At 28.3% G+C, this 27,198-nt stretch overlaps 1 protein-coding gene across 1 annotated transcript; it reads left to right on the top strand.

Annotated features, from left to right (window-relative positions):
* Positions 1–13: 13 nt before the first annotated feature.
* LOC111637429 (COP9 signalosome complex subunit 1-like) lies at positions 14–25,945 on the top strand. Its single transcript, XM_023382915.1, has 12 exons — positions 14–124; positions 12,050–12,139; positions 15,514–15,695; positions 15,807–15,965; positions 20,228–20,424; positions 22,508–22,515; positions 22,582–22,676; positions 22,823–22,928; positions 23,004–23,084; positions 23,186–23,323; positions 24,372–24,458; positions 24,543–25,945. The coding sequence occupies exons 1-12, from the start codon at positions 92–94 to the stop codon at positions 24,669–24,671; spliced, it is 1,305 nt and encodes a 434-aa protein (XP_023238683.1). The 5' UTR covers positions 14–91; the 3' UTR covers positions 24,672–25,945.
* The last annotated feature ends 1,253 nt before the right edge of the window (positions 25,946–27,198 follow it).

Raw genomic sequence — 27,198 nt, 5'->3', positions numbered from 1 at the left:
ATTTTTTACAAATTAATTGACGTCATTCGGTATTGTCTTGATAGATTTGCTGCTGTTTGAGTTGCTGGTTTTGTAGTTCGTATTGGCAAAAATGCCGCTTCCCGTGCAATTGTCGTTAACTCAGGTTTGATTTCCCGTTTTATACCATAAATTACTTTAATTAATTATTATAATCGATCGATTATTTATCCCAACTCCGTTATTTCATACGCAAATGTCAGATCGTACCCCTTATTTGCCAATTTTAATGTATTTACGTTGAATTAACCCTTAACCTGTATCGTTTTTGAAGTTATAAAACACATTCACGTGGTTTCTACGTTGTATACGTAAAAATGAATTGACATTAAGCCTTCGTTATATCATGTAATATGGAAATTCGTATGTTGATTGTATTTGTACTGGAATATTTTAATTGATTTTTCGTTATACTGGTAAATTCTTGAAACTTCGACTTACTTCATGACTGATTAATCATTATATCTTATTTAAAAAATGTGCATTTTGCATAAAAAAAGTACTGATTCGTTGTACCTATGACTGCATATGACTATTCATGTTACATATAAAGTCGCCCCATCTCCCCTAAAATAGAGACAGAGCATGGTTACTAGATAATTTTTTGAAATCAAGAGTTCATTAATTGTTTTTAAGCACAGAACAAGTACAGTATGTTAATTTTATGTTTCCTGTGCTACGTTATGTTTACAATATTTTAGTGATGGGATGATTAACCAGAACTAGTATTGAGAAAATCTCGTCATGATTTCAGATTCTTAAAAACAATTTTTCCACATTTTATAAAAAAATTAATTATTTGTTTCACTCAAAGATTAAAAATTTTTTAAATTATGATATCAATGATTAAATGTTAATTTATTGGAAACTTTCATGTTGACAAAGTAGAAAGTATGTGACGCCTCACCATACATGAGATGACATCTGTCACTGCACACTCTTGTCAAGCCAGTCAGGACAGATGTCATCTTATGTATGGGGTGTCACATATTTTCTACTTTGTAAACATGAAAGTTTCCAATAAATTAACATTTAATCATCAATATTATAATTTAAAATATTTTTAATCTTTGAGTGAAACAAATAATTAATTTTTTCCGGTTCTGTACTTGTTCTGTGCTTAAAAATGATTAATGAACTCTTGATTTCAACAAAAAGAGTAACTTTTTTAATAATAACACATTTTAAAAAAAGTTAAATTTAAAAATTTTCAATAAACTTTTTTTCTCTTGTAAAAAATTCAACCATGTTATTTCAAAATAAGGTAAAAATAGACCATGTAAAAAGAGAGATAGGTGTATATTTGTCGTCATAGATGTTTTTAAAAAAACAATATTTTGAAATTCAAACAAATAAATTAAAATTTTTTTGGTGTCAATAGGTAGGAATTAAGTCCCTGTAGCCTTCTTATATCCACCACTAAGTATAGGCTAATCTCAAAGTGATTGCAATAAGCAACACCTACTGTATTTTAATAAAATCAAAAATTCATGTTTCAGCATTTCAGCAAGAAGAATTAAAAGAATTTATAAAATAATTACGCTTATGCATAACAGTTATCAAATGAGCATCAGTCTCGTGATAATACCCACACACCTTACACCCCTGCTGTTACACTTAGTAGGCATTGCAGTGTTGTGCAAACTCACTTATTGGTGACATGTAGCAAAAATTCTTATTTTATTGCAGCTGCGTGCAACTTGAGAGAGAGTGATTGACATGTGAAAGAAAGCAACACTGTTACAATACACAATAACCAATATCGTGTTATGGCCAGTTATGACAGTTGTGCACATCACCCATGTCTAAGTAGTTTAAGTTTAAGAAAATTTATCCTTAGCCTTCTGCTGGTTGTGAAGAGAAGAGAAGAGAAGATAATATTCTTATTTTTGCTAGTCTGCAGGTGTGAAAAGGTTGAAGAATGGTGCTCTAGATTGTTAATTCTTTCAGATTTGATTCTGTGACTCAAGTACTACTACTTTCTTATTGACATAAGTAGTAGTGGTTTGGGCCACTCTGATCACAAAATTAATTTTTCAGGATATAAATAATGGAATTATTTTCAGATTACAAGTAATAAAAATTTGTCAAGTAAATTAAATTAAGATTACAAATTTTTCAGGAATTTGAAATAATACCAGTATTGATGAAAAACTTTGGCTTCTTATGTTTAAATTAATTATTTTCTCGATTGATATTTATTATAAAAATTTGTCTTAATATTCGGGAACACGAAATGATATAATACTGAAATTATTTTGAAAAGGTTTTTAGGTTACATTAATACAGTTTAAGTGTTTCCCCCAGTTTATCTAAAGCATCACAAAATTAATTTTTAGAGAGAAATCTTGGACCACTTTGATCACAAAATTAATTTTTCTGGGGATATACTGATCACAAAATTAAGATTACAAATAATTTTAAAATAATAAAAATTTGTTGAGTAAATTAAAATGCTTCAATTTTTGGAGGCTGGTATCTAAATTTTTAAAAAATATATCAATTGGATATATGAAAAATATACTTACAATTCATCTTGTTGAAACTTCTAATGAAAAATTACTTTGTATTTATACTTAAATTTAAAAATAGCATGATTGAGAATATTTGTTAATTTTTTTTTGTTGTTGTTGTTCTAATATTTGAGTAAATTTAAAATATGACAATTTGAAATAATATTTTATAAAATTAAGTTGTGTTGATAATTTTTAAAATAAAAATTTGTTGAGAATTTGAAATAAGAAGCTAAAGAAGTTTTATTATCTATACTGGAATTAATTATTTTCTTGAAGTGAGTGGATTGATATTTGAGTACACAACAATATAAAACTTAACAATTTAAAATATAATACTGAAATTATTTTGAAAAGGTTTTTATTTTTACATTACATTAATACAGTTTAAGTGTTTCCACTTTTTTCCCCAGTTTATCTAAAGCATGACACATTTCTGCAAGTAAGTGCAGGAATTGCTGATGATATATTCTCGATCTAATTTTTGATATTTTAAAATGTGACACCAAGAAAGTTGATTTTGGAATTCATCAATGAATTGTTGGTCAACTTTTTGGTAATGGGAAACAAAATTCCAGTTTAGATAATCTTTTAATTTGTGTAAAGTCCCTGTTTTTAATCGTTGGTATTTTAAAACTTTTTTATATCTAACTTATGTATGAAGAGGGTAATAAAATTATCCAGAAGAGTTTAAAATTTGGTGATTTTATTTCAATCGAGATTATCTGAAAAATAGGCTAAGAAATGTTCGTCTAATTTCTGATATTGGCAAATTAAATCCCATTTTGCATAATAAATAGGTTGTGTAATAAATGAGATGGTGAATTTGTAATTTTTCCATATGTATTCCCAATTTAACTTATCTGTGAATTCTGAAATAAACATGTTTGATAATTCGTTTCACTGACTGATGATATCCCAATCAACATAATTTTTAAAATGACAAATAGTATGTTCTTCTAAAGTTTCCCAGTTGAAGGAGAGTTGCTTATTGTCTATAAAGAAATAAACAATTCTTTTATATTAGAAAATAATGTTTGTTTAGTTACATTATTTAAATTGAATGTAGATTAAAATTTGAGTACAAAATTATTTTTAAGAAAAGTTAATTTCAGTACATTCTCCAAAGTCTTTTTCATCTTGGTCAGTGAAGTTTGAATCTGCTTCTATAAGAGTTGGATGCATAATTTTTTAAAAAATTATTTGAGTGATAGCTTTTCTGGCTTCAATAGCAACATTTTCTCATCCAAAATTATACATCAGGATGCCAATGTTTCTGTGGTAGTTACAATCAATTACCCCTGCACTAATTATAATATTATTTAAAGATAATGAAGATTGCAAGGCTATCCTACCATAAAAGTTATTTGGCATTTCAATAGCCAGATCAGTAAATATTACTTTTGTACATTTGGATTAATTTCGATGTTGTTATTACAAAATAGATTGTATCCATCTCTCCAATAGAAGCTTTTTTTGGGATTTTTACATTTCTGGATAGCTTTTAAAATATACAAATTCTAGAAAATAAAATATTTATTTATTATTACATTTCATACAATCACGTCTTATAAAATATTTGTTGAATATCGGTAATGTTATTTTATCAAATTATAAAATTTACATTCATATGTTTTATTATTTGGCAATTTGGTTTAGATAGATATCTGCGATGTTGATTTAATGTCGTAGCTGCTTTTAAGTTAATACACTTTCTTACATTATTTCTTCTAAGCATTTCTTTCTTATATAATTTCTTCGATGTATTAATTCTACAGCTGATAATGAAAGTTGGTTTTAACTTCGTTTAGTTTGGGAATTTGTAAGGAAAAGTTTTTTATTCTTTTCCTTTTTATTCTTTTCCAGGATTGTATACTTTTAGTGCAGTCTTGTTGGAGCACAGTTTTGCTTCTAAACTTGACATAGACAATAATGATGCATTAAATTTGAAGGAGTATTTTGTATATTTTGTACTGCACACAGAGACATGTGAGTTTAAAGAACAAAAACAATGGATTTGAAGAGTTGCTTCTTTCTGGAACACAACCAGATTTCAATTCATAGAATCTTTGGTTGTATAACAGGATAAGAAAGGAAGATGCTCTTAAAACATTTCCCATATTTATCAACTTTAGTCCTATATGATTTCTTTCTGTTTCAATGACTGAAGATAGCTATGAAAATCAAATGTTTTGCATATGATAAGGTATACCAACTCTTTGATGAATTCCAAAGAACATATGAGTACAAACCAACAAACCAAAGAACACTACTTTGAGCATACAAATCCTCAGATGATGTAGAATATGAGAATAAGAAAAATTTAGCATTATTCTGTGAATTAAACAATTAGTCTTTGTATTTTGATTCTCAGCTCTTGCTGTTACTATTTGTTAATGATTTCTTAATAAAAACATCTTTTATCTTTATCTTTGTTTCTTAAAAGTATTCTATTTTTTAATCATTAAAAACAATTACACATTATAATAATTTTATATTTTATACTGAATATTGGTTTATTCCTGGTAACAAGATTAAAAGAAAGTAATCTATTGCTTTTTTTTTTCATATTATAAAATATTTTATCTATATATATAAAAATGAATGTGTGTGTGTGTGTGTGTGTCCTTCATGCATTACCACACCATTTATCCGATTGCCATGAAACTTTGAGAAGTTGTTTAATATACTCCCGTGAAGGTTTCTGGTGTAGTACGATTGCCATGAAGCTTTGGGAAGTTTTTTAATACACTTCCGCGAAGGTTTCTGGCATTTATCCTACGATAGATGGCGCGCATTTACACGAGCATTCAAGCAGTGTGTGTTCGATCGATTTCAAATTGTGAAGACCATTTCCCCCCTTCAAAAAATATCTCTATATATGCATTTGTGAACTGTTATTTACGATATTTGTAATAATTTTTGTTTAATCACTTTATTTCAACTTTTTTTTGCTAATTATGTATTCGCTCGAACTTCGTTAAAACCTTAACTGTACCCCGAACAACAACCGAAGTTGTAGGAAGAAATTCGCGTATTTTACCAATCTAGGTATCCCCCTTTTCCAAATTTTAATATCGACTCAAAATAATTTAAAAAGACAAATTACAATAAAACGGTTTATTATCCAACTATCAGAAATTTCACAACATGCCAAGGAAGAGAGGAAGGAGCAATTAAATAATTAAAATTATAAAGGATTAAAAAATATATATATAAAAATGGGGAATATTGCACTTCTGACAATCGCTGCAAGTGTATGGGCTAAATTTGGAGAATCCGTGCTTCTCGCATGGACAACTGTATGTGGCCAGCTCACGCATCAGAAAATCTTCTGATTTATTCATGTACGCACCAGACGGAAAAACAAAAAATATTGTGTATCCACAAACACTCCAATAAATAAATAGAATTGAAACGAAACTTTGAAATGCTTTCCCAATGAAAATGAATAATAATAATAAGTTTCAATAAAAAATGATAAAATGTAAATTGAATTTTATCATAACGAATTTGCTTGAATTTCCTTTCTTCTGAGATCGCAGCAATGCGCAACGGGTAAGCTAGTTCTGTATAAAACAATGGATTACAGTAAACCCCTACTAATTCAGTTAAATTTTTTTAACTGAATTTAAGTTTTTCAGTAATTTAAGATTTATTTACAGACAAATTATATTTAAAATATTTTTCTATGCTGGACTTACTTTTTAAAACTTTTCAAGAAAAATTATAAATAAGGAGTAGTTATAGTTATAACAAAATTATAATTTCCTGTAATAATAAATTTAATGGTATAACCTAATAAAGCTCAATAAAACTTGTACAGATCCAATTGTAACAAATTACTGTACTATATATATCCATCTTTTCATTTTCCATGTTATCAGAGACACCCTGCTGACTTGGATAGCCTTCACTTCCTGTTAGTCTAGTTAGTGGGGTTTTACTATATTGAGAAATTAAAGATACAAAAAAGTTCAGATATGAAAATCAACAATAAATTTTTGTATCTCAGAATAGTCTCTATATGGATTTCTACTGTATATAGTTAATCCATAAATGTATTTTTGGGACTGAGAAAATGATTAATACATTTTTGGAGGTAGAACTGTCTAGAGAAGAATTGCATGATGATGAACTATAAGAGAAGAATTAACTGGTGAAGAACTACCCAGTAAAGAATTGTCCCAGCTAGTCCCTAAAATTTTGGATTTTTCCGGTAATGTACTCGATTGCACTTGAATATTTCTTGTCAATGAGTCAGTGAGGCCAATGCAGCTTTATAACATAGATATAAATGTTGCAAAAGTTCTTATTTATAATTATACTTTTAAAAGATTGATTTAAAATTTATTACTGACTTATACTATTTAAACTTTCCTTTAATTTTTTTCATCTTTACTCTAATTACATCATTTTAAAGATCTTTTTGCTTGAATTTTAAAACAGATGAATTTGGTTGACAAGAAATTAACAAAAACTTACAATTTTTTTTAATAAAAATTATATTATTGAAATATGATATAACAAATTAAGAAAAGTCTTAGAGATCTTTAAGTCAAATTCACATCAGAACCTTTCAAGCAGTCATATCAAACAAACTTTGTCTTATTGTATTCCAAAGGATGGCCATCAAACTAACATCAGCTTTGACCAATGATGCACACCATCACATAAATGCAAATACAACTACAAAACATGGAAGAATTCCTTTTGATGTTGTGACATTATTATGTACATTTTACCAGTTGGCTAGATACACTGGGCCAGATGGGGAACCTTTATTAATTGGAATGCAACATCCTATTTCAGAAGAAACTTGTAAGGTTGCAAAAGTATATGCATTTACTATACATGCTCCAATAATACATATAAATTGTATTTAGATAGATAGGTGTATTTATCGAGAAAGAGAACAAAAAAAATTATTTTCATAATAAATAAATTTAACTTTTCTGCTATGAATTTATCATTTTATATTTTATCAAGTGGCACTAGAGCCACAAAATGCCACAAGTTCTCTACCTTAGGCTGGATGGTTCTAGTTTTAATCAGTCAGTTCCTTCAAAAAATACATAATATACAGGAATATTAAATACTTTTCTAATTATAGTTATTCTGAATTTATTTAATTTTTATTATTTATTAAAATGTAACAATGTAACATTTTTTTTTTTTTAAACCATCTTTCTAGATATACTTATTGATTAAATACTTGGGCTGTTTTTTTTCAAGCTCCGATTGTCCATAAAAAAAAGACAAGTGTAAATAACAAAATGAATTTATTACCAAAAGTTAGGTGCAAACAAGGTTACTTTTTGACATAATCACCTTGAAGATTGAGGCATTTGTCATATCTGTAAATGAGCTTTTCCATCCTCTTGTCATAGAATGTTGCTGCCAATGACTTGAGATAGGCCCTAATGTTGTTTTAAAGATCGTCATTAGTCTCAAACCCTCCTAGCCACTTTATCTGTTCAGGAAAGAGGTGGAAGTCGCTCAGTGCTAAATCAGGGCTATACACTGGGTGTTTAAAGGTGGTGAAGACTTCCACCTCTTTCCTGAACTGAAAATGAGCTAGCAAGGCAGAGGCTATGGGAGGGCATGATTTTGTTCACTCTCTTTGAAGCTTAATAACTCCTTGTTGTCAAAAATTTCTGAAATTTTGCAGGGAGATTTGTTTATTAGAGGGATTGATACTATTAAATTTTGGTGGTTAAAAGTTGATGGGATGGGGAGATAAAAGTGTATCATATCTCAAATAGGGTCAGAATCCAAGCAACTTGTTGCTGAATTTTTTAAATATGTATAACATAAATCAACAAACACCTTTTAGGCTGCTGGGATTCTTTTTTATTTAGCAAACGTTTTCAACCTAGTCTAATAGGCCATCTTCAGGCTAACAATCTTTTTTGGAACATATTTTACCATTATCATTCCAAAATAGAAAAAAAAGAATAACTGTGTTAAAATATTTGAATATAAAGGCAGATAAACTAAAAATTAATATAAATAACAAATAACAGTAAAATGTAAAATAAATAACTCAAAAATATACAAAAATATAGTAGAAATAAGGCAATTATGACCTAACAAACTTATTCTGTACAATGTATTTCCATGTCATTGCTAAGCTGTTGGCATCAGGTGTTAGGTGCCATCTCTTGCTAAATTTAATAATTAATTTAGAAGGTTCTGAAAGAAAAGAATTGGGCTAAAGCAGTACTCAAATCTGCAACTCCTGCTTACCGAGCAGTTGCATTGCCAGTTACCATACCTGGACCATTGTCTGATCTTTGCTTTCAGAACTTATAAATTTGGATATAACCATACTCAGTTACTTGTGGCACTGACTGGAGATGACTCAGTGCCTACAGCTTATAACTTTCACAATTTAGGCTAATATGAAAATTAACCTAAATTATAACTAAAATAATTTTGTCATATGTCAACAATTTTAAAAACATTCTTTGTTGAAAGTCTTTTTTGACTCTGCTTTTAATCCTTACTTTAACAATGGTAGATGATGATTTCATTTTTATATACTTATCTGTTGGTTGAACATTGATTTCTCCATTTGTTATATATTTTTGTGTTCTTCCTTTTTTCCTCTTTAATTTATCTTAATTAGTGATACCATTTCTAGCAAATGTTTCTGTTTAATAAATTTCATTGGCAGTCTAACACATTAAACTTTTTCACTAACAAAAAAAAAATATTTCCACCAGTCAGAACAGCAGATTTGTTGACATAAAGAGAAGGATAAGTCCAATTTGGCAGCAACGAAGATAGCATGTGTGGCCTAAGATGCAAAACAGTTTTTGGCTGAATAAGCAATGCTTTATTTTTGTTTTTTTCTTTCTTTTTAAATAAACAGATGCAAAACAATAACATTATTATCAAATCATCGTTATCAGCCATCTTCTTGGAATGACATTTATTTTCACTCACAACTAATTGGCTATGCTTTTTGCTTTTCTCTTCCTGCAAAATGCCAGTGAGAAGTGAGTTTGCTAAGTGGGGGAAAAAATTGCTTTCCTTTGTTTGCTTTCACTAGCAAATATCTGTATAAACTAAGCTTAATTGCTGTTAAGTTTCTGATGATGATATAATATTCATATTTTGTTGATATTACTGATTGTTGTATGATGACGGCCCTTTTTTTCCATTTTTGATTACAATGCAAATACAATACAAAGCAAACATCTCAATGATAGTTTAAATTTTATAATAGTAATAGTAATTCATGTGACTTTTGAATATTGATCATTTAAACAACAAAAATAACAAGATATCCATTAGTTTTATATAAATAATTAGGAAATTATATTAGTGATCTGCAAATAGTAACTACCCACTACTTTTGTATCTCACAAGGATCCAAAGTAACAAAACCTTTTTTCAAAAGTATTTGTTACTCATTATTTTTGGAATCAACACAATAATAAATAAATAGAGTTATAAATAGATATCAATTACTATTTATCATTGTATGTTTTGTGAACAGTGGTTATATTTAACTATAAAGTTTAACAATTCAAAAAGATATAGTGCCATAAAACAATATTTATATGTTAATCTATTTTATTTTTAATGTCTTCTTAGTATCTATTGATTTAAGAAGTTACAAGAAGTGATTTTTTAATCCTTATAGGATATAGGATACTTTTGTATAAGCATTATGGGTTTGATCAAACTCAAGAGGTGACAAGAGATGGGAATGTTTATGCTTTCTGGGTTATTGGTATGAAAAAATTCAAACACAACTCAAAAATAGGTTCTCAGAGAAAAAGAAAAAAACTTTAATTGTGTCAGCTTATCTGGCTGTTAATACTAGAACCATGAAAAATTATCATTAAAGCAAATAATTAATAAAATAATTAAAGCAAATAACAGTCATTTTCAAATCAGGAATTTTCTTCTAATATCATAATCTTACAATCAAATAAAAACTTGAGAAATTAAACAAATAAAATGATAAAGCACCATCAAATCCAAGCTTAGCTGAGAGGGTGAGGCACTAGTCATAGTCATAAACTATATATGGTTTTAAAAAACTAAAGCTTCATCCTTCATTTGTATGATTAATAAAAGCCTGTGTTTAACTTAAATTTTCAAGAGAAACACGCTCACTTATAACAAACATGAAATTATAATTAGTATTCCATAATTCTTGGAACTCAGTCCATAATACAAACTAATAAAACTTACAAACAAAAATGACAAAGTAGAAAGGAACCCTCTAAACTAATACTACATAGTTTAACTCAACATTTCATAAAACTCATCATGTTGTTCAAAAACAAGAAATACACATAATCTAAGTTTTATCTCTATTTATAACACTAGGATCAAATAAGTTATCATTATTCATCTGGCAACACTTGATAATAGCATCAATTCCATGTATTAACAAAGAATAACTCTTTTTCCAAGTTGCCACTGCAAAACACCACTACACAAATGTCACTACAGTCTGTCTATGGAAAGAATCAACTTGAGATCACTATCACTCGAGTTAAACCAATTGGCATATTTCCTAATGATGTCAGCACTTTTCATTAATATGTCAGGAAATACATGAATTTCATTTTATTTTCTCTTACTATATGGCAGAACAACTTTTCCATTAATTGTGTTCATTTTTATAGCATACATTAACTGTAAAGAATCATGCATTTAACAACTACTATAGCAAACTTCCTCATATTCCAATACCAGAATATGAAGTTTCCGTAACACTGTTTATAATGGCAGTGACATATATAATAAATGAAGAAGAAACTGGAAGTAACTTGCCACAACTAACTGATCAATGGCTGATGCTCATTGGTTAATACCCAAGTTGATTCTTTCCATAGACAGACTGTAACTCAAAAGTAACCACTGAGTAGCCAATTTTTTTTAAATTAAAATTTAACAACAAATAGAAATACTCACTACTGGTGTGAAGTTAATATGTATATAAATTTGCACTTATAATAGCTTTACGAAAATTCCACTATTTAGACTACCAGCATTGCTATCCATAAAATGTTTTTGGTCATTTTCAGTAACTCATCACCTTCTCAATCCACATTAAGTCAAGTATGTGGAACTCTACTGTACTTGATTCAAATAGTAACTACTCGATAATTGAATATCAATAACAATTTGTTACAAAGAAATGGGTAGTGAGTAGGTAACAAGTAATGAATACCAAATGCACAAGTACCATCCTGTTTCTCAAAAATAATAGATTTGAACATCACTAATTTATGATCAAAAATTGATAATTTCAGGGATAAATCTAAGGTGTAGCAATTAAAACACATGCACTAAGCAGAAACAATCCATGTTTTGAATTGCTGTCATCTAACATTTATCACTGAAAACTATAACATAAATATAAATTTCTAATGGATGTTTTTCTAAAAATATTTCAGTTTTTTCTTTAATTTAATTAAAATTATTAATATATTACAACACTATTTATCAAATTTTGATATATATTATTGATATGTATTTTATCATTCCAGAGTTCGGTCGAACCTATGCAAGTTGATGCACCACCAGATGAGAATGAAGCGCCTGAAGAAGAAGCTTATATAGTAGACAATCCTACATTGGTTAGTAAAAACTTTTAATTCAAAATTATCTGTTATTAAATATTGATCAATAATACAAGAAAATGTTTTTTGTAGTTTAAAATAAATTTTTTGGATAGCACCCATATATTATTATAATTATAGAAATACAGTAGAGCATCGATTATCCGACTCAATTGGGGACTCAGGTTGGTCGGATAACTGAAAAATTGGATAACCGAAAAGAAGGAAAAAATACATTATTAGTATAGTATATTAGGATATTAGTATATCCCATGTAATTAGTTTATTAGTATATCGCTATTAACCAACTTCACGTTGAATTTTCATTGAAGTTTAGCCTAACAAATTTTTTTTTTAAATAATAATTGTTGCTATTGTATCATTAAAAATTATTTTTAAATTATTTTATTGCTCACGAAACAAACAACCACTCATAATTAGAAAATTAAGTCTCGTTTAAATATTGGCCTCCCTTCAATGGTCGAGCCATTGATGCCAGCTAAATCATGCAAATATTTAACAAAAGATATAGCCAAGATATAGCCAAATATTGTAATGCCACATCACTAGCAGACATTTGAAATTTGCCGACTAGAATGGTCAGTTAACCGATGTGACGGTTAATTGGGGGTTGGATAATCGATGCTCTACTGTAATACTAATGGCATAGAGAACAGAAGCTGTAATTATCATGATGATCTTTAATTTCTGTAGAGTTATTATGGAAAATAGACACACATTTTTTATATCAAGCTTAATAAGAACAGTTTAATTATAACACAGCATACACTAAGCTTACATCACTACTGGACTATCCATAAAGAGAGAAAACTTGAGACAATATACTCTGGCAGTACCATCAAACACTACACAGATATCAACAGTTCCAACACATAGATCTATATATTTCAGAATATTGCATTATTAGCTATTGAGTTATTTTAATTAGGAACAATTCTGTCAGTTAAATATTTCATTTTTAATATATTAATCAATCAGACTATTCATTGTAAAATGCTTGAAAATGATCTGATCTGTTATAATTAGTTACTTCTTTTATGAGAATTCTTTCTCAAAAACTGTTTTTCAGATATATTTATAATAGGAACTTTTATAGGTAATTTTTGTCTAGATCACATCATCATTGTAATCGGAGCAATAAGTTAAATATGATAACTATTATTATTATAAATATTTTTAAAATCAAATTAATGAAGATTGTATAATAAAAGAATCTTGTATATGTTGTTCAAAAACAAGTATAAATGAAATTGATAATTTTTTTTATAGTGTAATTCAAGTGTTTTCAATGTTTTCATTGTTTTACATAAATTATTCACTTTTAGAATTCTTAAATGAACAAAACATTGAAAAAGTAAACTTCTGAGCTCTGATGTATCCAATGTATACTGTCAGCATTAACATTAAAATGCATTATTTTGCTGTAAAGGAATTTATACAGTCTAAGTTAAGATGACTAAACAACACTTTAGAATTACACATACGTATAACAGACTAAAGAGCATGTTGCCAGTTTAGAATAAATTGATGAATACTTTTTTGAAATCATAATGTCTTTATATCATTTTTTGTAAAAAAAATTGTTACACCAAAAAAACTGGAGTAGTCCATAAAGTTCCATAACTTTTTAAAAGTTGTTAAGTGAGGGATAGATGTACTTGTTAAATGGTAAGCTTTTTTTTATTTGATTAATTTTTGAAGCTAATACTTGACTGATACTTGTTGAAACTTCATAATCCACATTCTAATATTTAATATTGAAAAAATTTTCATTGTACCACAAATGAAAAAATAGCAAAATTTTAATAAAAGTAATCAAAATGAATTTTATTTACATCTGATTGGTTATTGAAGATAACATTCTGTTAATTTTATTACTTGTTAATACTAATTAAGCTTTAAACTTTTGAGAAAATGAAGTCTGTTATTTTCTAAATTTACACTTTAAAATAATTGTTGAATATACATTTACTTTGTGATAGATGTAAGGTGTTTAGTGTACAGATTTGTCATTATTCAAATTATAGCTTCTTCAAATTGTCAATGGTACAATTATAATTCTTGAAAGTTTAAATATTTTTTCTAAAGTGATTTCTACCTGAACCAATATTTGATATATTTATAATTTAAATAAAAAACCTCATTCAACTTAGAGTCTTTTTTTGTTTCCAGTACTGTTTAATGATGATAAAATGTTTAAAGACAAACGTTTTTGATCTATATGAGATCTTCCTTAGGTCTATGTGAAATGAAATGTATTTTGGAATGTTAACATGTTTCTAATAAAAAATATACAAAACTTTCAATTTATTAAAATACAAAAATTGTGCACTGCCAATGTAACAACAGGAAGAGTACAAGAAATAACACAAATAAACATTAACAAATATTATCTGGTATACCTGGTGATATTGCAACTGAAAAAATTTTCAGTTGCAAAATATCACCAGATGAGAAAAGAGAAAAATTATCTGCATATTTAGTGAAAGTTTTTCATAAACCAAAAGAAAATGTACTATTGATATCATAGACCATAGAAGAGTTTATAGAAGTAGTACATGAAGAGAAAGCAGAAGTAACCTGAAAATTAATCTTTGTCTGATTTAGAATTGACAGATAACAACTGTTGTCATGCCCTTTGGTCAGTATACCTTCAGATCAGATTTATGGCCTGAAAATATAAGCAATGAGATGACCAAACATTTTGGTGAATGTGGTTCTTGACAAATAAGTAAAATTTTCCAGTCGATGGTAATCGTAGAAAATTTTCAAGAAATTATTTCATTCAACAAAATTCTAGCAGGGAAAAAAATTAAAGGAGATTGGCTTGTTTATTTTATCTCAAAAAATTTGTTTTGTTACTGCTGTAAAAGTTTTGGGAAACTTACAAGTGGTAGTACTTTGTCAACTTTGAATGGCAACATTTATCTTTAATTAACAGTTAAAAGACATAAAACAACTGCTTATCACAATGCATGTTGAAAAAAGGGAACATCAGTCAATCAGGCACACATAGCTAGATCAAATGATGAACCATTTCAATGTGTTTTGAATATCCCTAAATACCTTATACTTTTTGTATCAGAATTATGATTAAATTTGAAAAGATTTTACGGGTCAACAAAACTAATTTCAATGTAGTATTATCAGAAAAAAAAAAACTTTAACTGAAATTCTAATTGGCAGTTATGTAATTAAGTGAAAAAATCTTTATTAAATGTTGTACAATAACCTATAACTTTTTGTTCTTTTTATAAATAAAATATAAGCTTTATTTTATTTTATTTATTTAAACTACAGAATAAAATATTAATTTAAAACATATTTTTATTTAAAATGTAATACGTGTTTTTTAATTTCTGTGTATATAGGATTTGGAATCATATGCTAATAGTTACACGGGGTTGGCTAAATTGTACAGATTACTTTATATAGCTGATCATTGCTCATCTCTACGGGTTGAAGCATTGAAAATGGCACTTTCTTATGTTCAAAATACGTATAATGTTAGCATGTATCAACATATTCATCGGAAACTTGTGGAAGCTTCGGGGTTTGTCACTTTTTAAATTTTTTTATAATAAAATACTTTTACATATATAATATATAGTAAAGAAAAAGTGATGATCGTATTTAAATTTTTTTTCTTTCTTTTTTCACAAAGGGCTTCAACTTTACCTGATGTTACTGGTATCAACAGTACTGCTTTGCCTTTAGATACACAGTGGATTGAGACAAAAGGAAAGAAAGCAGCTCTAAAGTTGGAAAAATTAGATACAGATTTAAAAAATTATAAAAGTAATTCTATCAAAGAAAGTATAAGGTAAATAAGTTACCAATTATTATAAGAATTATACAATATAAATGTAAAAATAATATATATTTGGTATTCCTTTCATTGATAACTTTTTGTGCATTTAAATAAAAATGTCTATATAACATTTTTCAACTTAAATTTTGTTTCTAATGCTCAAATCATAAATTAGACTAATATGGTTTTATAGATTGTATAAAACTTCCATCATTTTTTCTAGTTTACCTTTTTAAAACAATATTGTAAACAGGGAATTATAAAGTCACAGAACTATATGAATTACGCAGAAAAGAATATTGTTAAATTTATTACTCTTTATTTGCATATCATAAATATAAATTGGAGAAGAAAATATAATTTAAAATAAAAATCATGATTTTTTTCATAAACTAATATTGAAGTATAATAGAATGATTTAAGAGTAGTAACTATTTAAAATATAATTAAGTAATGTTATATCGAATACTATTACTGTGATATAACAAAAGTTACGTATACAACAAAAAAAATGTATAAGTAGGATTGAAATGCTTAATAAGCAATTATGATAACTAAAAACGTTTACATGCAGTTACATTTAACTATTTGTAAAATTATCTCTGCTATTATGGTGATATCTTTTAAGATGTTTTACTGCTCAAATCAATTTTTATAATTCATTTGTTGCAATCCAACTGTTAAAACAAGTGTAGTTACGGTGGCATCCTACTGTTTTGGGCCACCTGGGATGGGTCAAAAAACCCAATTTTTGTGAATGGTTTATTCAGATATTTGTCAGATCCTGTTCCTCACTACCCTGCTGCCCCATTATGGGCCTAGCCAAACTCATAATGGACTTGTTCATAATTGCTAAAAAAAAAAAAAAAAGCCCTCTTAATGTCCACAGAGTGGAAAGTTTTAAAAAATCCGTTTGTTGATCAGACATGATCAGTCCAAATCACATCTATGAAATTGTACCTTGATTTTATATTATATTTGTTAGAAATGAATGAAATAAAAATACTGTTTTCATATTACAGCATAAATTATCATCTGACAGATTTTATTTACTAAAATTGATGTTAAATAATCAAAGAACTAGAAATGTGCATTATTTTCTATTTCATAATTCTGTCATTAATTACATACAGAATAAACTACAACTGTTGGTAATAAAAGCATATGTATATTCTATATCTAAAAACTAAAAGAAAAGTTCAAATAAACATAGGTCATAAAAAACATAGGAGTTAAAGTCTACAGTCAAACCTCAGATTTCAACTTAATTTGTTCCTAAAAATTGCTCAAAAACCAATTTGTTCTCAAACCAAAACAAATTTTACCATATGAAACAATATAAAATGGATTAATCTGTTTCCAACCCCCAAAGCAATAAATTTAATAAATATAAATAAATCATTTTTAATTTAGACATTTCTAAATTTAATACGAGATGACAGCATAACTGCCTTCCTCTAGTCAAGTTATCGTATGTCAACCAGGGCAAATATAGTGTTCAAAATGTTGTTTGTAAATGAATTGTTCAAAAAGTGAGGCATTCGAAACCCAAGAAATATTTATTAATACAGTGGAACCTCGCTTAATGATAATGAGCAGAACAAATTGTAAAAAAAAAATGACTCGCTTAACAAGGGATGTTTCACGTAAAGAGTGATGAGGAGGGGAAGCCCTGAATTGTATGTATGCTCCATCAGTGTAAATAAAATATCAGTGTGTCTCTAGCACTAATTCTTCTAGCATCTTAGTGTCGCTTGTTATCACAATATTTTTCCAAACTTGTGTTCACACATATTATGTATAAACATCAACAACCATAGCCCATTCAACTCCTAACCATTTGGGCTCTGTGCTTATTATTGTAGAAATTCTATTATTGTAGTAATTCTAGAAAAAACTGGAACATTCTCATTGAAACGTCACATGGGATGTGCACTATGGTGGTTGCATCTTGATAGCTATAAGGATGTGGGAGATATGGAGGTTGAAAGTGGTTGACTTCAAAAATGTGTGATGTTTCAATGAGAATGTTCCAGTTTTTTCTAGAATTACACATCGAATTACAATAATAAGCGCAGAGCCCAAACAGTTAGGAGTTGAATGGGCTATGGTTGTTGATGTTTATATGTAATATGTATGAACACAAGTTTGGAAAAAAATTGTGATAACAAGCGACACTAAGATGCTAGCAGAATGAGTGCTAAAGACACACTGATGGACCATGTACACAATCCGGGGCTTCCCCTCCTCGTCACTCATTATGAGAAACATCACTTGTTAAGCGAGGTTCCACTGTATTAATAAATTTTTATTATTTAATTTGAGTTAAGCACCTTTAAACACTGATTCCTGGATATCATGTATATTACACGAATGTCAATTAATGTGGTTTTTATTAATTAATTTGATTTAAACTTCAATTTTGATGTATACCAAAAAACTTAAAAAGTAGTATCTTAACTGCATGCATGTTGAAATCTAACTTGAATAACAGTCCTTACACAGACACAATGTAGTGACAATTTTCAAACACTAAGCAAATCTTTCATCTTTTTATTCAGTTGAATAACAGTGTTATTGATGGTTCATGAGGTGATGTCTAATAATGCGAGGAAATCTTGGTGCCACTAACTTCTGAATCAATAGTCTCTTCATTGATTGGTTGTGCTGTCAACTTTTCTTTAACACAGGAAGTATATGGAGTTGACCATCTGTGTGTCTATAATCTGTGGTTGGCTCTTGCTGAGTAGCTTGTTCAGCAACCAAGTTATTGTATGTCAACCAGGGCAAATATACTGTTCAAAATGTTGTTTGTAAATGAATTGTTCAAAAAGTGAGGCATTCGAAACCCAAGATTTGACTGTATTTTATTTTCATGCTTAAGGAAAGATATATATTGTAGCAAGGAAGTATCTTAATCACAAATTTTCTGAAAGATTTTTAGGAACCAGTCAATTGGCCAGCTAGGTCTCTGGATTTAAATCTTTCTTGATTTATATTTGAGAGGTTATTTGAAATCCTGTCTACATCGTACCAGTTGCAACTGTGACAGAGCTACAACAGCTTGTCAAGAATGGCTATAATGTTATTAGAAATCAGTTTGTAAATTTAGAGTGAGTAAGGCAGTGAATATTTTGACATCTAAACAGTTGTGTGCCTGAGAATGGAGACTATTTTAAACATCATCTCTGCTGTACAAAAGTAAAAAATAAAATAAAGTAAGCTCCCTAAAACTCCTTTTGGGTTTTATAGTCTCTGTTTATTGGGACTTCCAGTTTTTAGATATAGAAGTATGTATATGCATTTATTACCAACAGTTATGCTCACACCATATATAATTACATATTCCAATTTCCCATTTATGTTTATATCTAAAGATGATCTAATATTTTATAAAAAGATTGAGAAAATTAATTTATTAAATATTTAGAGCAGACATTTTAATTGTTTATTTCAGTAGAAGCTCTATTTCTTGTATTATTTATATAGCTTATATATAATTCCAAATTTTTACTCTATTTTAACATTTGGCATTGATTTGATATGTTCATCAGTACAGTGTGAATTAACAAAATTGAAAATAAGTTAATTACATCACACCACACTAGGATATATGTAATAACAAACACAGACCTAGTTTCTGATGTGTATAAACAAAAAACTATCTCTGCACAAATGTTTTCTAACTTCTTCTGAGTTCTTCTTCAGGTGCAACAGAACAGTTACCCATTGGAACATCCTTTGGAACAAACACACAAATTTATAAAAGTTTTTAAAAGAACATAATTTGAATGACTATTCGGACTATAAGCTTTAAGTTTATATTTATAGTCTGAATAGTCATTCAAATTATGTTCTTTTAAAAAACTTTTATAAATTCATGTGTTTGTTATAAAGGATGTTCCATTGGGTAACCGTTCTGTCATGCCTGAAGAACTCAGAAGGAGTTAGAAAACATTTGTACAAAGATCATTTTTTGTTTATACACACTGGAAACTGGTTCTGTGTTTGTTATTGAAAATAAGTTATAAATCTCTAATAAGAAACAAATTTTTCATTTTTATATTTTAAAATTAAATAATCCCAAGTAATTTTTTGTGAATGCTGGTGTTATGGGTGTTGTAAAAATGCAAGAACAAATTTTGAAACACAGGTAAAAAATTTAGGAGATGGATTTTTATCAAATTTATATATATCAAATGAAAGGAATACAAAGTAAGTTTTTTAATTGAGAAATTAAAAATACATAATAAATTTTTTTTTTTTAATCTTAGGCGTGGCCATGATGATTTAGGAGATCACTATTTAGATTGCGGCGATCTTAGTAATGCCCTAAAATGTTATTCTCGAGCAAGAGATTATTGTACAAGTGGAAAACATGTAGTCAATATGTGTCTTAATGTTATTAAGGTTTGTATTGTCAAATTAATTTTAATATTAATAATTATAAGTTGTTATATATCAGACATGGGCAAATGCAGCTCTGAGAGACGCATGCGGTTCTTTTTGAGTTACATGCAGCTCTTGATGAAAATGTTAATTTCTGCTTTTTATTATTATTTTTACAATTTTATTTCCAGAATTTTGTGAAAATATGTTTATTATAAAATTCAATATTTGTTTTATATTATATTTATATTATATAATAAAATTGCGGTACAGAATAAAAAAGTACAGAACTGCGGCTCTCGTGCATTTTGCAAAACCTACATTTTGGCTCCCACTGAACTCTTGCTTGGCCATCCGTTATATATGCAATCACTATCAGTTACAACTTATTGTTTAAATTCTTCAATTCCTTTAAAATATTTCCTACCATTTCATATTTTATTATCTTGGTAATTATTAGATCAAAATTAAAAAGAAATAACATTTGTATGATTTAAGTAAGCTTTAATTGAAATATTAAAGCTTATTTAATTAATACTATTTAAGTGATATTATGCTTGTGCCCACTTTGGACATTCTTGTGAACTAGGACTTGTAATACTGACAGAAGAGCAACACACCATTTCCAATTAAGATATATTTATTGTAGCATAATTTAGTATGCCACTATAATTGAGCATTTCGGACCAACGCCCCTCCTCAGCAGACATTACCATTTTCTTTATATTTATAAATTTATATTTTAATATATCCATATACAGTGAAAACTGCTTAGGCGACCACCTGCATTCGACGGGCACCTGTCAAAACGGGCAAAAATTTCTGGCACGGAATAGTTTATCCATAGAGTCTTCGTATAAGTTACCTGTATTAAACGACCACCTGTGTAACGCGACCGCGGGCATAGATTTTTGGTCCGAAACAACATACAACACCTGTAATAAGCGACCACTTTCGCGNTCTTTTACCACCAAGCCATCTTTTCAAGTTTGGAAAGAGAAAATAATCCAAGGAGGCTAAATCTGGCAAATAGGGTATGCAAGGAAGCAAATCAAACCTTAAGGGTGCGACTATGCAGACGCGAGCGAGCGAGCGAATTTTCCGAGCAAGCAAGAATATGTGGCGAGAAGAGGTGAGACGCAATAAATATCAAAACCTGTCAGATATGTGCGAGAATCAGAAATTCGCTCTCATCAGCGTTATTTCTCACTTCTCGTTTGTACATGGTTTTCCTTTGCGAAAACTAAATTGCTCGCAACCTCTCGCTCGTTCTAAATTTGCGTCTGCATAGTCGCACCCTAACTCATTGATTTTGGCCACCGCAATAATAGATGTGTGAACTAGTGCGTTGTCTTGATGAAACAACACCCTTTTTTTCCTGCCAAATGCAGCCATTTTTTCTTGATTTCATCACTCAAGCACTGCAATAAGTTCGCATAATACTTGCTGTTGATTGTTTTTCCTTTTTGAATATAATCAATGAAAATTATCCCATGCACATCCCAAAAAACTGATGCCATGACCTTGCCAGCAGATGGAACTGTCTTCGCCTTCTTTAGAGCCGATTCTCCTCTTTCAGTTCATTGTTTCGACTGTTCTTTCATCTCAGGCATGAAGTGGTGGACCCATGTTTCATCCATGATTATGAATCAACACAAAAACTCTGTTTTATTGCTATGGAACATTGCCAAACACTCAATTGAAACATCCTCACAATGCTGTTTTTGTTCCATTGTGAGCAAATGCGGCACCCATCTTGCGCACAGCTTTCTCATGTCCAAATTTTCAGTCAAAATGCAATGTACAGCACTTTTTGAAATGCCTACTGTGTCTGCTAGCTCTCGCACTTTGAGTCAACGGTCATCCAATACCATTTTGTGAATTTTTTTCACCATTTCTTGCATGGTCATCTCATTTGGTCAACCAAAGCTTTACAAGGTTGGTACTTTCAAACACAGTAATTTTTTCAAACAATTACCATCATCTATATGTTAGGTCGGGTACTTCTGGGATGACCCTTGTAGGTTGTTTGGGACCTTTTATCATGGTCTTGTATAAAGTCTATTTGTATAGTTGTCCACAATATCTTTTTAAATACATGCTCAGCATTATCTTTATAAAATACATGCTCAGCACTTTTTCTCATATTAGTTTGTTATATCAAGGCTCAACTGTAAAAATTGTTTTATAATGATTAAATAATCAATATAGTTAAGAACAAATATGTTTATCCTTCTAGCTATTGTCTTCAAATAATGTTGCCATGTATGGTGGTCTTTGTGCCCTAGCATCTTTTGATAGACAAGAATTATTAAAAAATATTATTTCTAGTAGGTATGTGATATCTTTGTTTATTATAATTATTAAAACTTTGACTTAACTGTTCATTTTATTTATTTATTAACTAAATATGAATCAACAGTTAAATATATAAACAAGGATTTGCATTAATAAATATGAAATTTTGCACTTTTTTTTAGTTCTTTCAAATTATTTTTGGAACTAGAACCTCAATTAAGGGATATAATATTTAGATTTTATGAATCTAAATATGCATCGTGCTTAAAACTTTTAGATGAAATAAAGGTATGTCTTTGAAATTACATTTTATATGTGTGTATCAATGAGTAATGATTTTTTAAATATAATTCTGGCTTGCAGGACAATCTATTATTAGATATGTATCTTGCTCCACATGTTGCTACACTTTATACTCAAATTAGAAATAGAGCATTAATCCAAGTAAGTCTAAATTTAAATTGTAATTAATTTAACAAGCAAAAGTTCAAAGCCATTAAAAATTATACATGTTTATAATTTAATTAAATCCTAAATTTTTATAGTATTTTAGTCCTTATTTATCTGCTGATATGAATAAAATGGCAGCAGCATTTAATACAACGATTTGTGCTTTAGAAGATGAATTGATGCAATTAATATTGGATGGTCAAATTCAAGCTCGAATTGATTCTCATAATAAAGTAAGTAATTTTAACCATGCAGCATTTGTTTGCCAAACTAAAACCACATTATTAAAACTCTTGATCACAGAAGGGCAGATTCATTTTTACTTATAAAAACATAGTAAAAATGATATCCTTGTCAAAGAATTGATAAAATATCGTTTTTAATTAATTGTAGTGTATTATTGTTTCTTTAATGATGAAATAAATTTGTTAACTGTTTATTTTATTTATTTATTAACTAAATATGAATCAATATACACACAAACATTGGGCCAAAAATTTTTCAGACTTTACCAATGATGGGTCTGAAAAAAGTTCATTGCGGGTGAGGCCAGGCCCACAATGGGCAGCCATTTGGTGAGGGACAAGTCCTTGACATATCTAGGATGGGATTACTCCCTTGAAAAATTCCTGGTTTCCAGAGTTGTTTGTTGATGCATTAATTACCTCAGCCAACTGGCTGGCTGTCTGCTAGGATTGGGTCACCAGAATTGATCTATTGAAGGCAATCAAAGGGAGAAAGATGAAACTCCCAGTATTTTTATGTATGAAAATGCTGAGTTCCATTCCTAGCTATAAGTATGCATGTTAACATTTACTAATGTCCTCTATTACATAAAGTATTTAAAATTTATTATTATATTGTTATCTATAATTAGTAAATAAACAAAATTAATTATAATTAATTTGTCAGAAGTTGAATTTATTTAATGTGACTATTTTCCAGTTCATTTTTTTATGAGCAGTTTAATGTAGTGAATTTATCAAGTTTTGAAGTTTATTACTTTAGTTGTTATAAATTAAATGAGAAACATTGTTATTATAGCTGTAATTTCAAACTTTTTAAAAAATTAAGCATATACTTAATTATTTATAATCTAATTCTTATTTTATGTAAATGTTAGATTTGAGAATGCATCATAAAGTTGGGTACACAGAGCCTGTGTGTTAATATTTTGAATGGAGAATGAAGAATACTTTTATTTTAGAATAATATATTTATATATCAAGTTTTAAAACTCTAAATTGTGTTATAGTAACATTATAATATAATTATTACCAGATACTCTATGCCAAAGATATAGACCAAAGAAGTACAACTTTTGAGCGTTCTCTTGCTATGGGAAAAGAGTATCAGAGAAGGACAACAGTGAGTAACTTTTATTTAAACCTAAAATAATGCCATTGCTTTAAATGTATCAAAACTTCATTGAATTTTTTTCTCTTTCTTTAGGCATTAATTTTACGATCTGCAATGTTAAAAAATCAAATTCATGTAAAGGTAAATAGTTTTTTATTAAATAAAAATATTTTTTCTTTTGTTTTTTTATTTGAGAAAATTAGCATAAACAATGATCAATAATGAGCATGAACAATTCAAAATAATATAGATACTTGTATATTATTTGGATTTTTTCTGATTACTCCATCAGCATATATTGTTGGACAAAACATAGAGTATGTTTTATTCCACAATATATTGACACAATGATTTGACAATTATTTTAATTATTTGCTAATTCAACACATATCCCAAAAATAGTGACTCTGATACAATATAGTTTTTCATTAGTTTATGAAAATTATTAAATTGTTGCCTTCAAAATAATCATCTGTTTTGAAATATATTTCTTTCATGTTTTTTATTAATGGCAAAATTATTCAACATATTTTCACAACATGACCAATCTCAATTTCTCTGTATGCCAAATCGTCATTTAATTTTCTGAATCATTCCAAAAAGATATTGTGTATATGGTAAATCAGATGTAATTATAATTATTATTTTTTCCTCTAAGCACAATATTAAAATGAAAGAATATGACAATGTCCATCAACTAACTTAGTTAATTTTGTGTTCATGATAATTTTCCTAAGAATACAAAGTAATTTTCAAAATTTAAATTTTAATATTTATTTATTTTGATAAGTAAGCTTACTTAAACTCCTTACACTATGTGGACTCTAAAAGGATCTTTTTAATCATGTCTGTAATGGAAGCAACTGAATAATGATGAGGAATGGTATCAATCATATCTAGAACTGACTAACCAAGAAAAATTCCCAATGTCCTTGACCCAGACTCAAATCTGGGATTCCCAGAGTGGCAGGTCAATAGCTTTACAGCTTCGACTGATTTTTTATTGGATCAAAGTAAATGCTGGTTGTAAGTGGCATTTAACCATATATTATGTCCACAAAAAATAAAAAAGACATACTGTCCTGTATGAATATTTTTCAGTTAAATTACACTCTTGATTGAATGTAATGACTTTATATATAGTTTTGACAGTATCAAATGGCATATATCCAACTTCAATCAAAATTCCAAATGTAATTATCAACTAGTAAATGTTAAGTGACAGCAGTGGTAAAGTACATGTCCCTTTCTCGGAAGGTTCTGAGTTCATGTTCAGTTAGCATGTCAGAAATTTTTCATGAGTGATCTGGCCATGATATGTTATGTCCCACCCTTCCCTACTAAGATTCTTTTGTTGTAATATGACTGTATAATGAATGAAAGAGTGTGACAGATTTCTATTGCAATGGGCTTGTTCAAAGGCACTTTTTTTATGCCTGCAAGATTGAGACAATAAAAAGATTAATAAATAAATGTCAGCATTGAGTTCAAAAGGCTAAATATGACTGTTAACAGGTTTGTTAGAATTGAAAATGGAACTATTCAGAAGTAATTTGAAATTGCTAATGAGAGTAATTATTTGAATTATTACAAAATATTAAAAATTCTTAAACTGCTTTTTTTCTGTTTTTTTTTTTTTTCTTAAAATGTTGCATTTACATTAAGATAAATTAAATATCAATTACAACAGTGAAAAATCATCAGAATAAAAATTAATTTATTCCTTATGAAATTTTCCTTTATTAAGCAGAGTCCANTTAGGCCGAGTTTGAGGCTCTACTGTAATACTTTTCATTAATATTAGTTTAATTAATACAGTTAATAGTATTAATAGTACTTACTTTTAAAAGATTACATGTTCTTTTTAAAATACTTTGAAATAATTCACAAAAAATAAATAATTCTAAATGAAATAAGTGGAGTTCTTTTAATCAAATTGCCTGAAGGGAATATAGTTTTATTCATAATGTCTGGTCAATTTAATAAATTAATCAATATTTATCAGACTGCATGCACCCATTTTAGTCATTATTCATAATGACCAGGCATTATGAACAATGCCCTATTAATCACTTCATCCATACACAATTTAGTTTATTAACATTGTTGAATTTTATATATATATTTAGCCTTTTAGTTTATTGACATTGTTGGGATTAACTGTTATTAAATGTTTTAATATATAATTCCTAAAAATAATTTCACTGTCAGGCGAAGGGAAATACATATGAACTTACAACAATTTTCATTATTCATTTACATCACTGACAAGAAAATCAGTTTTTTTACTTTTATTAACACTAAAAGAATTTATCTAACAATTATCTTTGAAAATTAATTCATTAAAACAAAATGTTGAAAAGCATGTCACGGCATGAGAGGACCTACAAGAAAAGGTCAACTTCACAAAATAGAATCATTGTTCCTGTGGTATGAAAAGTGGACAAATTATAGAGAGAATGATTACATTTTATGTCTTTTTTGTGTAAAGTTATGTTGCTCTCTTTATTTAATCTAATTAAATTATCAGCATTCTCAACATCTTTCAATATATTAAATATTTTTGAATCATCAATGTCAATTAGATTTACTCTGAATATCAGAATTCCTAAAAATTATTAAAAATATTTTTAGGAATAATTTTCTTATGATTTTTATTTTTATAATTTTTCTTATTAGCAGAAAATTATCTGTCTGAAAAGCAGAATAAATCCTAGCAATAACAATGTTAATTTTTTTCCTTCTAACT

The sequence above is a fragment of the Centruroides sculpturatus genome, unplaced genomic scaffold (genome assembly GCF_000671375.1).
Source record: "Centruroides sculpturatus isolate CEXI.00-Female unplaced genomic scaffold, Cexi_2.0 scaffold1168, whole genome shotgun sequence".
In the NCBI taxonomy this organism is placed as follows: domain Eukaryota; kingdom Metazoa; phylum Arthropoda; class Arachnida; order Scorpiones; family Buthidae; genus Centruroides; species Centruroides sculpturatus.
Note: the sequence above shows the minus strand (reverse complement) of the source record. Positions and strands in the feature narration are given on the sequence as shown.